The sequence below is a fragment of the Ictalurus punctatus genome, chromosome 9, assembly GCF_001660625.3.
Source record: "Ictalurus punctatus breed USDA103 chromosome 9, Coco_2.0, whole genome shotgun sequence".
Lineage (NCBI taxonomy): Eukaryota > Metazoa > Chordata > Actinopteri > Siluriformes > Ictaluridae > Ictalurus > Ictalurus punctatus.
The window spans coordinates 6563946-6580000 of NC_030424.2; the positions used below are offsets into that span (position 1 = coordinate 6563946).

The 16055-nt window shown below is 41.2% G+C and overlaps 1 protein-coding gene across 3 annotated transcripts in view; it reads left to right on the forward strand.

The window, feature by feature from the left end:
• Positions 1-16055, forward strand: part of fut8a (fucosyltransferase 8a (alpha (1,6) fucosyltransferase)) — an 87475-nt gene that overhangs the window by 50499 nt on the left and 20921 nt on the right. For all 3 annotated transcript variants that reach the window (XM_047157507.2, XM_017476586.3, XM_053682486.1), the window contains one exon: positions 13235-13472. In XM_047157507.2, coding sequence (XP_047013463.1) covers positions 13235-13472 — 238 coding nt within the window. The remainder of the gene's footprint in view (positions 1-13234; positions 13473-16055) is intronic.

A 16055-nucleotide genomic window follows, 5' to 3' on the forward strand; every position in this document is an offset into this window, starting at 1 on the left:
TTCTATATTAAGGCAGTCGTGACGTTGCAGAGGAGCTCTCAGAGTACAGGTTATCCTAAACCTAGACAATCACTCCCATTTTAAAGGTTCGGAAATTCACCACACCAGGGAAGCGAACAAAATAAATGATCACTTACCCTGATTTGGAGAATCCCACTTCTGACACCATTTTGTAGGGATAAAGCAAATAACGGCTTCTAATATTACGATATCCTCCGTCCGCCTTTTCAGCCTTTAAGAGTAGAGTGTTTCTCTTCTCTATGCTACCGTGCGGATGTGGTTTACCTCAGAGCGTATACAGTGCCAGACAGAGTCTGATTGAACCACACTGACACACAGAGTAGCTCAAAAAAGACTTCCCTGTTTATTACAGATTTCACAGGTTTATATACATAGACAGAGGGACGCACTTCTGTGTGGAAATAATATGGCAGTTGAACTGTCTGGCCACGTACGTGAAAAACATCTTAGGCAATACAAGAATGTACAGGTTTCTGAACATATATGGTATCTGTTCGCTTAACAGAAAATAGGAAGTTCCTATGGTGACACTTTAATTGGCACGTACACAACAGACAGGTCTAGAAAAGTTCATGAGACAGAAATTAAACTATAACCTATACATACTTATACGTATCTGAGGGAATAGAGAATGGAAAGTTTCCAACAGTTTGCCTGTTTGCTTACATGGTACCCCATTGCAAAGACATCAGCAAGTAATTAACATGCATCATTATTGTGAGGACATTTATCAATTTCAACCAATGATCAGCATCCCAAAAATCTAATTAATCACCTGCTTGGAAGAAATTACTGGATGTCAAAGAACTGTTCACAATTGAATGTCAAAACTGAGGGCTTAAAATTTTTGTTTAAATATAAAAAAAAGTAGTTGGAATAGCCACGTTATAAGTGAAGTTATATTTCACTCTTCCTAATGACCAGGGGTGGCAGTTTAACATGTGAAAACCTTCTTTTGCTTGTGCACACTCATGCCAAGACCTTACCACAAAATCACATATTGACTAAATGACTGTATTTTGCTATAAAATATCCTCAACAACAGTGATCTGCGCCTTTATTCTTCTTGCCTTGTGCCCATGTCGTGGAAAATCTCTCCAAACGAAGTCAAAAAACTTCCAGAGACAAGGGGTTATAGATGTAAAAAGTAATCATCCTTTATTCAAGACAAAGTTGAGACCTCTGCAGACAGTCTGAATTCATGCAAAATAGCATGGGCTTTTTATGCCATTCTAAACAGTGAGCTCATCTTATCCTTTTTCTTTAAAATTAACCCAACCCCTTTGCCACAATTAATTACTCCTGTCTATATGTTGCCTTATGCAAGACTAGCCCATCAATTTAAAAAAAAAAAAAAAAAAAAAAGGTTTGTAAGTTCGCTCTGTACAAAGTTAACTCCTACCGCCTTAATAGTTTCTCTCTCCTTAGTTACCCTTAGGCCCCAAAAATTCTCCAACCATAGAGATATCTCTAACATAAGTATGCACACAACGTGTCTAAATGCTGATTTATTGCTTAAGTGCTGTGCAGAGGAGCACAAGGAGACAGAATACCACAAGATTTTTCTAAATCAGTACACACTTTGCATATAGCATAAGGTGGGACTTACTAAATCATGAGCATGCATTTGGTTCAGCACTTGCCCGTGGTTGTCACAGTTAAGTAGAGTCCATCAGTGATTAACTTAAAACATATCAATCGAAATCAAATACAACAGTCATTGTCAAATTAAAATATAATCAAACTTAATAGTAGTAACATAAAGTCTCTTTCTCTCACAATGCAGTGATTAGTCTTCAACCGTGTCGCAGGGGGTCACCCTTGAGGAGAGGTTATGCTAGCACTTACACCAGGGCATGGCTCATCACTCTTCTTCTTAGTCCTCGTTTCAGGAGCTGGTATCTTTTTTTTCAGTGACCAAGTCGATTCAGTGTCATAGGAGTCCTCTTATGGTGCATCATGTTTCATCTCTAGCAACCCTGTAAACTCTGGAAACCCTCCTTTCTCTTTTCCAATCACATTGTAGTCACCAATTTTGCCATGGAAAATCTCTCCAACCTAAAAAAAACTTCCAGAGACAAGGGGTTATAGATGTTAAAAGAAATCAAACTTTATTCAAGACAAATAAAGTTGAGACCTCTGCAGACAGTCTGAATTCATGCAACATAACCTAAGTGAGCTTATCTTATGAGGGGTTTTATCCTTTTTCTTTCAAATCAACCCAACCCCTTGGCCACAATTAATTACTCCTGTCTATATGTTGCCTTACGCAAGACAGGCCCATCAGTGTTGTTTTTTTTGTTTGTTTGTTTGTTTGTTTGTTTGTTTGTTTTTGTTTGTTTGTTTTTTAAAAGGCTTGTAAGTTCACTCTGTACAAAGTTTAGTCCTACCATCTTAATGGTTTCTCTCTCCTTAGTTACCCTGAGGCACCAAAACTCTCCAACCGTCTTTCACAAGTATGCACACATGTCTAAATGCTGATTTATTGCTTAAGTGCTGTGCACAAGGAGACAGTGGATACCACAGGATTTTTCTAACTCAGTACACACTTAGAATATAGTCTATAGTTTTTCATTCTGCTTAGCTTTAGTCCAAGGGGTTGGAAATGGCCTATCCAGATTGTGAAAGGAGACAGTTGTGATGTGGTGCCATTCTGATTTTACAGAGAAATGCTGGGAGCAGATCTACCTAATTTTACATTAATAAAATTAGAATAATATTAAAAACCCATCTTTGTGTGACCTGCGAAACACAGTGAAAATGGTGCACAGGAAATTTTAATACTGAACTGGGAAACTCAACACATACATTGGGGCAACGAATAATACTGTCTGAGGCAAAATCGCAATGTCAACATCAAGAGGTGACCATGCGTGAACAAGGAAAAAACTGTTATGATCAACGTATGTAGACGATGAGCCCCCTATGGTGGCACAATTATCCACATCATATGTAATTGGTTAAATAGTTAGGTAATATGTGGTACAGAGAATAGTCTCATAGCCAGAACAACGCTGTGCTGTCGTATTGTGTTTGGATGTCATAAAATGGTAAATGGTCTGCACTTGTATAGCGCTTTTATCCAAAAGGCTTTACACTGTGTCTCATTCACCCATTCACCCATTCACACACACTCACTCAATGGTAGCAGAGCTGCCATGCAAGGTGCTAACTTGCCATCGGGAGCAACTTGGGGTTCAGTGTCTTTCCCAAGGACACTTCTGCGTGTGGAGTCATGTGGGCCGGGAATCGAACTGCCAACCCTACGAATAGTGGACAACCCGCTCTACCACCTGAGCCACAGCTTAAGAATAGAGATTACCTGTTTTTGCACATGTAGGGTAGGCAAATGTGAGAGAACCAACTTTTCAGAGCAGAGTAGAGGCCGATACTGAGCACAAGCACGCAGGCATGCCCTGAACTGCAGGGTCAAGGGTCTTGGACAGATAAGCTACTGGACGATAACCTCAGCCATGCTCCTGGGCCAGGACCCCCGTGCCCGTCCTCCTGTGTCTTGACACATAGGTGAAAAAGGAGACTGATAGTGTGGCAGACCTAGAGCTGGAGCTGAACTCAGAGACTGCTTGAGATAACAAAATGATTGCATCATCTGTTTAGTCCATGTAATGGTGCCAGGTTGGTCTGTGAGACAACATTGTCTGAGCACCTTGTCAAGATGTGAACAGTCAGGAATGTACTGATGACAATAGTTTATTAGTCCAAGGAAACTGACCGTAGCTCATTTCATTGATGGAGGTGAAACATCAAGAAAGATACTCGGACGATTTGCAGAGAGACGACGTTCACCTTGAAAACACAGATAATGCACTGTGGGGTGGCAGAGCTGGAGCTTTGAGAGCACAGCCTTGAACCTGCATTGTGCTAGGTGTGTGAGGAGCTTCACTGAGCCGTTTTGATGTGTCAGCATTAACAGCTGATAATAGGATGTCTTCTGCATATTGCAAGAGAGTGCACCCTACTGAGAGAACCAGTGAAGAGAGAGCTGGATGCACAGAGAACACGGCTAGAGAATCAATGAACACCTCAGGAAGGCAGGTCCAGGTATATCGTTGCTTCTTAAATGTAAAGGCAAAAATCAGCTCTGTCTGCTCACTCACTAGAACATTGAAAAAGGCACTACAGAGATCAATAACAGCAAAATGATCATAATTGCAATAATGACATTTTCCAGGTCTTTTTGTTTGCCTGAGTGACAACAATTTGGAGTTAGAGCTGAAAAGAACATGGTCTTAGCTTTTCTTTTAAACCATCAGCGGAAGTACCTGCAGATTTCACATATTCGTTTGGGTAACTATTATTCAGGCAGGCGTTAATAAACAAAATGGAGAGCATCGCAGATAGTTTTAATCTCTAACAAGTTGGGAGGTTGGATTAGCACTTCTCTTCCTGTTGCTACAAACAAAAAGGTAGAGGTAAAGTAGTACTTCTGGTGGTGTAGTAATTTCCTTATTAGGAGGGGCCTGGCTAGGGTTGTGATTCTGGGAAGCACTTCCGGTGTTGGATTTAGTTTGAGTCTAGCTAAGCAAACCTTTAACTTCCTGATACGGTGATGGAGCACTGTTAGACTGAGACAAGTTTGCAAAAGGATTTTTTTTAGACTCCTTTTGTTTGTCCAGTAGGGGAGCTGAGGACAGTGTTGTTACCACGGGGCAGAGGACAAGGGCGCCTTTATCGGTTTTCTTAGATTTTGATTTACTTTTTCTTAAACGGATTAAACCACATATCCTTCATCTCTATCCTTTTTTTTCCTATTAAAGAACATGTCATATGATCGTGGTCCCACTTCGTATCACTATATTTGTCAAAATCCCGAAGTTTGAATGTTGGCACTTACCCATCTTCGGAGTGTATCATCCGCAAAAACCAGGACAGATACAGGTGGTATTTGATTTCAGCGCACAACACCAAGGTATTTCTCTGAACAATGTGCTCCTCTCAGGCCATGACCTAAACAACTCCCTTTTAGGTGTGCTGCTACGGTTCAGGAAAGATCTCATTGCGATTACGGTGGACATCCAACAAATGTTCTATGGTTTCCTGGTGAAAGAAGAGCACAGAAACTATTTGAGATTCCTCTGGTGCAGAGACAATGACTTGAGCATGGAAGTGGTAGAATACCGTATGAGGGTACATATTTTTGGGAATAGCCCTTCTCTGGCAGTGGCCATATATGGAGTACGGTACTAACACTTCGTCAACAGACATTTCTACATGGATGACGGGCTCATGTTCTTTGCCACAGAAGATGAAGTAATTGACCTGCTCAGGCGCACTCAGAAATCGATTTTTCTAAGTCAAATCTTAAGCTCCACAAGATAGCCTCAAACAGTGTCAAGGTGATGCAAGCTGTCCCACAAGAAGACCTGGCCTCTGGCCTCCAAGATCGTAACTTTGGAAATGAGAATTGGCCCACACAAAGAAGCCTGGGTTTATACTGGGACATAAAAACAGATACCTTCACCTTTGAACTCGCAACTAATGACCAGCCCTACACTCACCACGGAGTACTCTCCACCATGAACAGCCTCTTCGATCCTTTGGGCTTGGTAGCACCAGTGACAATCCAAGGCAGAGCACTGGTACGTGAGCTGACTAAAGAGGTGCATGACTGGGACACTGTCCTTCCTGAAGAGAAAATAAACGAGTGGGAAGAATGGAAAACCTCACTTCAGAAGCTGAGTAACCTTCACATCTCATGCACATATTTACAACGTTCACTCTCTAACATTTCATACACTGAGTTGTGTGTCTTTTCAGATGCCTTGAAGTGTGATTTGTGCTCGGGAAGGTAAAGCTGTCACCTTGTCCTGAGCCTTCCATCCCTTTCCTGGAGCTGTGCGGAGCGGTGCTGGCTGTAGAGATGGCTGATCATATCCTTGACGAACTAGACTATAAGCCAAATGCAGTAAGACACTATTGTAACAGCAAAGTAGTCCTGGGATATATCCACAATGAGTCCAGACGCTTCTTCGTTTATGTGCACAACCGTGTTCAGCAGTTGATCAGTGAAATTACGTGACCAGAATCCAGCTGATCTAGTGACAAGATCGGTTGCTGCGTCACAGCTTAATGACACTAAATGGTTCATAGGACCCAGCTTCCTCTACAAAATGCCCCAAGCGCAAGAGCGTGACTTCTTCGAACTGGTGAATCCTAAGGCGGATGCAAAAATCAGACCGTGTGACCAGCTTTGCTATTCGAATTGAGAGAAGCCTCTTCTCAGAGCGGTTTCAGCACTTTTCTGTCTGGGAATCTTTAAAATCTGTTTCCTTTCTGATTCCCCAAGCACGTTCTCACACATCAAGTCCCATCAGCACAACCCATACGTGTAAAGGATGGCTTCTGTATGACGAAATACGCACACCTGAAGAGCAGACAGCAGCAAAGAGACTAATACTTCTACACCTCAAGAAAGTCCTATCCAGAAGAGTATGCTCCTCTGCAGGTGAACGAACAAGTTTTACATTCGAGTGTGCTTCTTTGACGGTCTCTTGAGGGTTGGAGGACGTCTGAGGTACGCTTCTCTTGAATCAGATGTGAAGAATCCAGTCATCCTCTCAAAGTAAAGCTATGTCACCAAACTGTTAGTGAGTTATTACCACTCCAAAGTACATCATCAAGGCCAGCAGTTTACAGAAGGAGCAATCAGATTGGCTGGCTTGTGGATTGTCGAAGGAAATAAATTGATAAACTCTATCCTTCATCATTGTGTGAAATGCCGCAGACTGGGAGTCCAGAAGATGGCAGATCTTCCTCCTGAGCACCTCAGTACATCTCCTCCATTTACATATGTGGGGTTAGACGTTTTTGGTCCATGTACAGTGGTCACTCGACGCACCAGAGTTGGTGTAGCTGCACACAAAAGATGGGCTATACTCTTCATGTCTATGTGTATATGAGCAGTAAACATAGAAGTTATATACATGAACACTGGCAGTTGCATTAATGCCCTGCAAAGGTTTTTCGCTGTTAGAGGACTAGCGAAACAACTCCAATCAGGCCGAGTAACCAACTTCATCTGAGCTAGCCAAGAATTGGGCATGCAGCCAACAAAGGAAAACCAAGCCAGCCTTCTGAAATATCTTCATGAGAATGGCTGTACATGGAGAATTTAATCCTCTACACACCTCCCACATGGAGGAAGCATGGGAACGCACGATTGACATAACTCACTCTATTCTAGACAGTATGCTGCTGCAAAAGAGGCATGCTCACTTGACCCATGAGATACTTTGCACTCTGATGGCAGAGGTGTCAGCGATCATGAACACTAGACCTCTGGTTCCCATCTCATCAGATCCCTATTCTCCATGCATACTCACTCCAGCAGTGCTCTTACCCCAACAGCCAGGAGTCCCTGTCCCAATTGAGAACTACACTGAAAATGATCTCCTAAGATGTCAGTGGAGACAAGTGCAAGCATTGGCCAACTAGTTCTGGAGCCGATGGTGAAAAGAATACAGTACACTCCAACCTTGACACAAGTGGCATGAAACTCTCAGAAACTTGCATGCTGGAGATGTTGTGCTGTTGAAACAAGCTCAGTCCCCAAGAAATGACTGGCCTTTGGGTTTGATCACATCTGTCTTCCTGAGCGGTGATGAAAAAGACCGCAAAGTAGAGGTTAAAACGACCTCCAGTGGTAATGTGAAAACATTCTTACGACCTATTTCTGATGTGGTCTTACTACTAGCCAAAGAGGACTAAGTAAGAATAAGCACAGAACTGTTATAGTGGCATTAAAAATGCCAGATGGGGAGAGCTCTGCCTCTGTTAGAGACTGTGTATAGTTTATTATGGACATTTGCATTTGTAAATATTATATTTTCGCATTTGTTTAATATTCTGTCCAAGTTCTGTTTTAATTGTCATTATTATGTAAATTTATATATGAGGACTCTTATTGTGATGTGTTTTCGCAAGCACTGTGCATTGGGTAACAACAGGAAGCAACGAGCTCATGGCGTGGTGAAAGCTCAAAATATGTCTGTCGCATCTGAGTCAGTCCTCCTTCTAAACTCTATTTAAAACAATGGCTTTTTACTCGGTTCAATGGCCGGTGTTTCTGCACAGGTAAACTACATGTTGAATCATTAAAGAAGCAAGATGCTCATATCCTGGCTCTTAAACAGAGTTTGGCTTGCTGTTTATCTATATTCACACTTGGGAAAGCAAACATTTGGAGAGAACAGTATATTGACCATATTTAAATCATTTTTATTAAAAGAACAAAAGGTTGCACAAAGATGGCAAATCCCTGATTGTACATCCAATCATTTGGACTGTTTTTTGGACTGGCCACTTCCACACATATCTAATAACTTACAGAACAAACAACACACAAAGTTACTTCAAAACATAAAAGAAAATCAGGAACGCTATATCAGTGTGAATTTCAGTGAAATAACTCGGTTACAAGATAAGTTTTACAGAAAATAAGTTTCTTATAAGAGGGTTATGTGCACGGTCAGCGAAATCTGATGAACCTCTCACTGAGACGTTTTGTTGAATCACATGGTAACAATCTTTTACAAGACCTGCATCTACGGAAGGTGAAAGACTGCTCTCCAGTTATCGGAAGCGTTTGGGTTCAGTTATTGCTGCTGAAGTTTTAAGGGGGCAGTTAGTTTATCGCATTGGTGATAGTTGTTGGATAACAGTTTTTGATTCAATAAAAAAAACTGTATTGTGTGTTTACTCAGGTTGCCTTTGTTTTATGTTGTATTTCGTTTGAAGATCTACAATTTAGTATTATATGAGAGAGACAAAAACAGAAGATATCAGGATGGGGCAAATAGCACTGCACAGACATGAGTCACCCTGCTCCACATCTTAGATCATCACTTGGTATCCTTCACCCTTACCCGTCCTGTCATGCCTGTCATAAACTACTCATACTTCTCCCTCACTTGCTGCAACCTCCAGTCTATCCCTCCTTTGTCTGTACCTTCCAGCACCCTAACATTTGGTCATGTACTGACTGCATTCAAGACAGAGAGGGTTATTTGTATTCTGAAGAAATCCCCTGTGGGTATCTCAGACATCAGTAACTACAGGCTGATATCACTTCTCTTCTTTCAAAAATTGTAGAATGTGCTGTCTACAGTCAAATCATTCCATCTCATCCAAAATAACCTCCAAGATCCTAATATCTGGTTTTAACATGATTCACTCCACACAAAACGGACTTTGTGGCCATTAATAAGAAACTTCATGCTACTAGATCAACACAACTGTCATCAGTCCTCATCCTCTTCGACCTTTCAGCAGCCTTTGATACAATCACAAGACTCTTTTGTCCATTCTTTTAAGACATGGAATTTGACATTGGGTAGCAATTTTTAGTTTTTTACCTGGAGGGACAGTCATATTGCATCAGGTGACGTGGAGGGGATCCACATCTGCTACATGAAGACACTCCACTACTGCCCAACAAGGCTCAATGCTAGGTTTTCTTCTGTTCTCCCCTGAGACCTGCTCTTCTGTTGAATTCATATCCTCACATGGGTTTTCATACCACTACTTTGGTAATGACACTCAACTCATCCTCTCCTTTCCTCCTCATCAGACAGTCATGATTCTGCATGGATCTCAGCATGCTTGGCAAATATCTCATCATGGATGCCAGCTGGTCAGCTGAAACTAAATCCCAGCAAAACTAAGCTGCTGTACATTTCTGGAGATGTGTACCCAGGTCAAGATCTTGTGAGCTCCCTGGACAAATCTCAGATCTCACCATCTGTCATTGCATTGAACCTTTGGGTAACCATAGATAACAAACTGATGTGCTCATATAGGTTTCTTCTCGACAACATTAGGAAGATCCGTCAACTTCTATCCACAGGGTCCACTTTGGTGCTTGTTCAGTACCTTGTCATATAGTGAAGGACTTCTGCAACTCATTCCTAGCAGGTCTGTCCCTATGCACTATCCAACCTCTGCAACTAATCCTAAATGACCTCCCCAAGTTCTCCCACACGACCAGGCAATATGGGTGACTCCGGGGCAGGCTCCTCATGTGTCTCACCAGAGGGTTCCATGTGTGCTGTACCGCTTGCCCCTTCACCAAACATTTCATCTTGGCCTGGTGGATCTTCAGGCCATGTGGATTTTTACAGGCCTTGCTGCACGCACGTACCACACTTGATGTCTGTAGCCCAATTTCATGGGTTGTTACCTGTTGGTCCTGTGTGGACTTTCCATAGCATGCTTGGGTTCTTCCTTTCAGAAGCTACCATCATTCTGAACTGAAAGCTGTCTCCAGCTGTCGCTACTCTGTTCAGTGTCATTCAGTCTATTCCTGAACATCAGTAAAAGGCTTTAAAATGCATGTGGTGATGCACTTGTGCACATCAATTATGATGTGATACAAAAATAAATAAATATACTTCACTCTTCAAGCGTCTTCAAGTTTGGGTCCTCTACCAGAGGACTGGGAGTTTGAGGGTTCTATGCAGTATCTTAGCTGTACCTCGGACTGCATTCTTCTGGGCAGAGACTTCAGATGTACCCAGAATCTGCTGGAGCCACTCTCCCAGTCTGGAGATTACAGCCCCTAATGCTCCTATTATTATTACTGGGACCACTTTGGACTTCACCTTCTACATCTGTTCCAATTGTTCCTTCAGCACGTGGTACTTTTGATCTTCTCATGCTCCTTCTTCCTGATGTTACTGTCAGCTGGAATTTCCACATCTATCACAACTGCTGTTTATTTGCTCCTGGTCAACCACCTCTATGTCTGGTTGGTTAGCCAGCATCTGCTTGTCAGTCAGGAACTTGAAGTCCCAAGGAATCTTAGCTCTTCTGTCCTCCCAATTAGAGATGTATCTGTATGAAAATTTCATATCACGATTATCGTGACCAAAACTATCACGGTTATCAGTATTATCATGGTATTGTTAGGGTGTTCAAAATTTACAAAAAGTACACACACTGAAATCATTTAAAGGTTTTATATTTGTCTATAAAGTACTGGATAATGTGACAGTAATGTCACTAGGCTTTCTGCGATAGTCTGTGTTCCTGTTGTTACACAGTGTTCAGCCACAGACCGATTACATCACTTGCCCACCATGGCACAGTTTAGCTTTTTTTGTAGTAATAAAAATCATTTAGTTCAGTTACAGAACATGGAGGAAGGCAGTGACAGTGCTCGGGAGAATTTCCAACCTTCCAAGAGGACCAAGTACGAAGTGTGGTCATAGATTGGATTTTATAAAAATGCTGATTGAAGTTGGTAACCCTGTCTGCAAAGCTTGTAAAGGGACTTGGGTGCTTCATTGGCACATTTACCTGTTTTCCCCCTCGCTTATGAATGAGTGTGTGGCCAGTGCGGCCATGCGCATTTCACTTTCGCTTTCGAATCAGCGGCGGTTTTGGGGTGGCAATTGCTTGAATGGTGGGTTCATTATTATTCTTAATGAAAAACACAACAACAACAAAAAAGTACAATGACAAACTTGCTTATTTAAACCAAATCTTTCGTCTTGTCAGTCAGCTCGCCTCAATTTCATCACATGATAAATTAAATATGACTCCTGCTGGTCTGTGCTGTGACTCTGACTCATTTGGCTCATGCTGAATTGAGCAGACACGTTCAGTTTTTAAATGTAGTGTTTTTTTCGCGCTCAAAAAACAATGTTGCATGGTGCACCTGCTTTAGACGCATGCTGGGTGTGTACAAATCACGATAATTGCGCACGGTTTTTATGATAATTAAATGTGACAGTAATGCTAACCATCTGGGAATTTTATTGTGGTTTATCGTGAAACCGATAATCATTTCATCCCTACTCCCAATCTCCTGGTTCATCCTCACTGTCTGCCCTGTAGGTTGTACCCTGATTAGAGACTAATGTTAATATTTATTCTTTTACAAAATGCCTGCCATACCCAGATGATGAATTGGACACCACTGTCTGGCAGTGTTCTCTGGAAGTCCACATAGTTAGAAGACTTCTCAAAACAGGATCTTTGTGGTTTCAAAGGACCTTGGGAGCTTGCTCAGGGGAACAAGAGGGCAGGTTTTGGAAAATCTGTCAACGATGGTTAATATGGTGGTATACCTCACTGAACTAGGTAAATCAGTAATGGTCAACAGCAATATGGGACCATGGTCTTTATGGAATAGAGGTTGCAAGAGACTTGTGGGTGTCTGAAGAGAGATTTGGTTTTCAACACAGTGAGAGATCTTTAAAGGTCGTTTTGCAAGAGTTTACATAGCACACACCTGGGATATGTGTTCAGACTCAGAGCTGGAATAAATCAAGATGCCGTCTATGCACAGAAATGAACATGTGCAGGAACTCCCTGAAAACTTCAATGTGCCGTCAGAGTTTCAGGTGCATTGACCAGCCCATAGGGCATCACTAAGTATTCCTAGTGCCTGGTGTTGATGATGAAAGCAGTTTTCTGTTCATCTTCCTTATGAATGTGGATGGGCTCATTCTATCCAATTTCTGCAGCCAGGGTAAGAAATATCAGAATAATCAGTAGCAGATATGTTGCCTTACTTAAGTGTAAGCAATGAACACCTGTTCGAAACTTGTGCATTTTATAGCAATGTGACCATAAAGTGAGAAACACACACGAAGAGGGGGGGCTCGATATTCGGGAGAGGGTGCCCTCTGGTGGTCTGATGGGGAATAGTCCTGACTGGATGTTGCATTAATAAAAGAACTCAAAATAATTGAAATGTGGGCAAAAGAGAAAGGCTGTTGAGTATAGTTTATAGTATAGTTTAATATTTTGTCATTTTTTACTCACTTTTTCCTGCTCCATGCATTCTCTTTCCTCATAATTTGTTTACCCTGTATCAAACTGTCAGTTATGATTGCTTGTTATATTTGCCTTACTGATCATGAATTGGATGTATGTGTTTATTGCTTCACATGGTGCATTTCCTTTAAATTTAATTTTTTAGCTTGAAGCACTGCAGTTCTTTAAAATGCCTAGTATATCATATATTCAACTTATCAATATAAACATACATATAACACATTGTAAGTTAACCCTTTTAACAATTTAAAATAAATTGCATCTAACATTCCAAATCTGCAATTAAACATATTTATTTTAGGAAATTTTGCAGTCCAAATGGAATTCTTTATGCGGTAACCAACAATAATTTTCTGTTTTCGGAATGTGCGTGTACAATTGTAAGTGTATGTTTGTATGTATCCCTGTCCAGAACCCACCAGACTGTGCAAAGGCACACAAGCTGGTGTGCAACATCAATAAGGGCTGTGGTTATGGCTGCCAGCTGCATCACGTGGTCTACTGTTTCATGATCGCCTACGGCACGCAACGGACACTCATCTTGGAGTCACAAAACTGGCGCTATGCCACTGGGGGCTGGGAAACCGTCTTTAAACCCGTCAGTGAAACATGCACTGACCGCACTGGAGCCTCTACTGGACACTGGTCTGGTAAATACCACACACAATCATCAGCAACTCTTGGGTTTCTCTTTAGATTTTTAAACATTAAAACTTTGAAAATAGCTTTACACTTCATAAATAAGGTTATTACTAATAGTTGATGCTTACTATACTACTATCAGGGTTCGTATAAGGTGCTTACAGTGTGTTTGAATTTGGTTTTTTGAAATTTAAGTAATAGAAAGCCTTGAAAATAGCCATTTTTCAATCTAGTGGCATTTAAGAGTGCTTGAATTATAAAAAGTCAATAAATACGAAATCGCTAAAAAGTTTTTAAAAAAGTGTTTAGTTTCGATAGAACACTAATATAATCCTTTCACTTAAAATATGACTCCCTGCTGCAGCCCCTCCCTCTCCTCCCACTATTCACTCACTCATTGTGACCGAGACAGCTCTGGTACACTTTTTAGACCCCTTTAGCTACTTTTTCTCTCTCTCAAAAAAGCACCTAGTGACAACTCTAGCGACTTTGTGGGCAAGCCTTGGCAACTTTCCATTGAAGAGAGTGGCCAGTACTGCCCCACGAGCGCAAGGTCTTGCTTTCCCCATGCAGATACACCTCTCTCTCTCTCTCTCTTTCTCTCACACTGCGGCTACTCTGTTCAGTGAGTGGCAGAGAGGAACAACATATTTAGTTACTTCTAACGTTCTCTCTGAGTTATCATTTTATACGTAAATGTAGCTGAAATGACAGCACAGCCATTGTCTTATGTGTATTGTGATTTTGTCAGATGGCGTCGAGGTTATAAATCAGGATTTTAGCTGTGCAGAGCAGCAGCTTGGAAGTGACTGCTGGTTAACATGTAGTCTTAATGGGCTGTGTTTCAGTCACTATTTCATACTTTTTCCATTGTCTGACAACAGCAACAGAAAAATATGTAAGTGAGAACAGCTTTATTGGGAATTTGGCTGTATTAAAATACAGTCTGTGAGCACAGAGTAGGAGAGAAGCAAATGGATGTAAACAGCTGACACTGGGTAGAATGCAAATACGATGCAATGATGTAATGAATATGCTAATTAGCACATGACATCATCTCGCGACATTTAGCGACTTTCCACTGAAAGTTGTTGGCAACAGTGCTTCTGGCACTCACCTGGAATATACCGACGAAGGTGAAGAAATACCTGGGAATTACAATTTTAGCACCATATAAATATTGCTTGTGTTTCATTTTCATTTTATTTTATTCTAATTTAAAAAAGAAAAAATAAAGAATATTATTGAATGATCTCTTGTGCAGGGCATGGTGGCTTAGTGGTTATCATGATTGCCTCACACCTCCAGGGTTGTTGGTTCAATACCCACCTCCGCTCTGTGTGTGGAGCTTGCCAGTCCTGTGCTTCGGAGGTTTCCTCCTGGTACTCCAGTTTCCTCCCCCTGGTCCAAAGACATTTGTAAGCCGGTTGGCATCTCTAAATTGTCCGTAGTATATGAATGGGTGTGTGAATGTGTGTGAGATTGTGCCCTGTGATGGGTTGACACCCTATCCAGGGTGTCCACCACCTTGTGCCCTGAGTCCCCTGCAATAGGCTCCAGGCTCCTAGCAACTCTGTGTAGGATACGTGGTACACAAAATGGGTGGATGGATGGTTGGAGGCACACCTCTTGTATAGTCCTTGAAAACAAAAACAAAAAAGTGCCTGAAAGGTCCTTGAAAGTCCTGCAATTTTATTATAAAGGATCTGTACAGTTCACAAATATGTTTAATGATTTGCAATTTGCCCAGATAATGTGATATTCCATAATAGTAATTTGGCCTATTTATACAATAATAGAATAAATGATTTTTAAAAAGCATCTCACTAGGATGGATCATAAAAATGTCAGCATGATGAATTCCAACATGTAAATTTTGAATATTTAATTAATCCAAAAATGTGCAGTCGTAATTACGAGCAGTGCCTATATATGTGGTACTTTTCCATAAGAAAATGGTTAAGTTGAGCATTACAGGACATTAAATGAAATTAAAATGATTGTATTTATAGGCTAAATGTAAATTAATCTAGATTAAATCTGTACAATGTAACAGATAATTTTGGACCCAAACCATGCATTGTGTAGCAGTGTTTCTTTTCACTATTCCCATGAGAGCAGCAGTATTTTAGCTAGAAAGAATGTACAGTGCCCTCCACTAATATTAGCACCCTTGATATGAGCAATGAAATTTTAGCTGTTAAAAATAGTCTGTATTGTTGAAACTTTGTTTAAAAAAAAATCACAAAAATACAGGTTTATCAAAAAACATCTTTGTTTTTTAGGTGTGCAACAATTATGAGCGCCCTTTTAGTCAATACTTTGTGCTACCTCCCTTTGCCAAGATAACAGCTCTGGGTCTTCGCCTATAATGCCTGATGAGGTTGGAGAATACATGGCAAGGGACCTCAGACCATTCCTCCATACAGAATCTCTCCAGATCCTTTAAATTTTGAGGTCCATGCTGGTGGACTCTCCTCTTCAGTTCACCCCACAGGTTTTCTTTAGGTTTCAGGGGACTGGGATGGCCATGACAGCACCTTGTTTTTGTGGTCAGTATACCATTTTTATGTTGATTTTGATGTATGTTT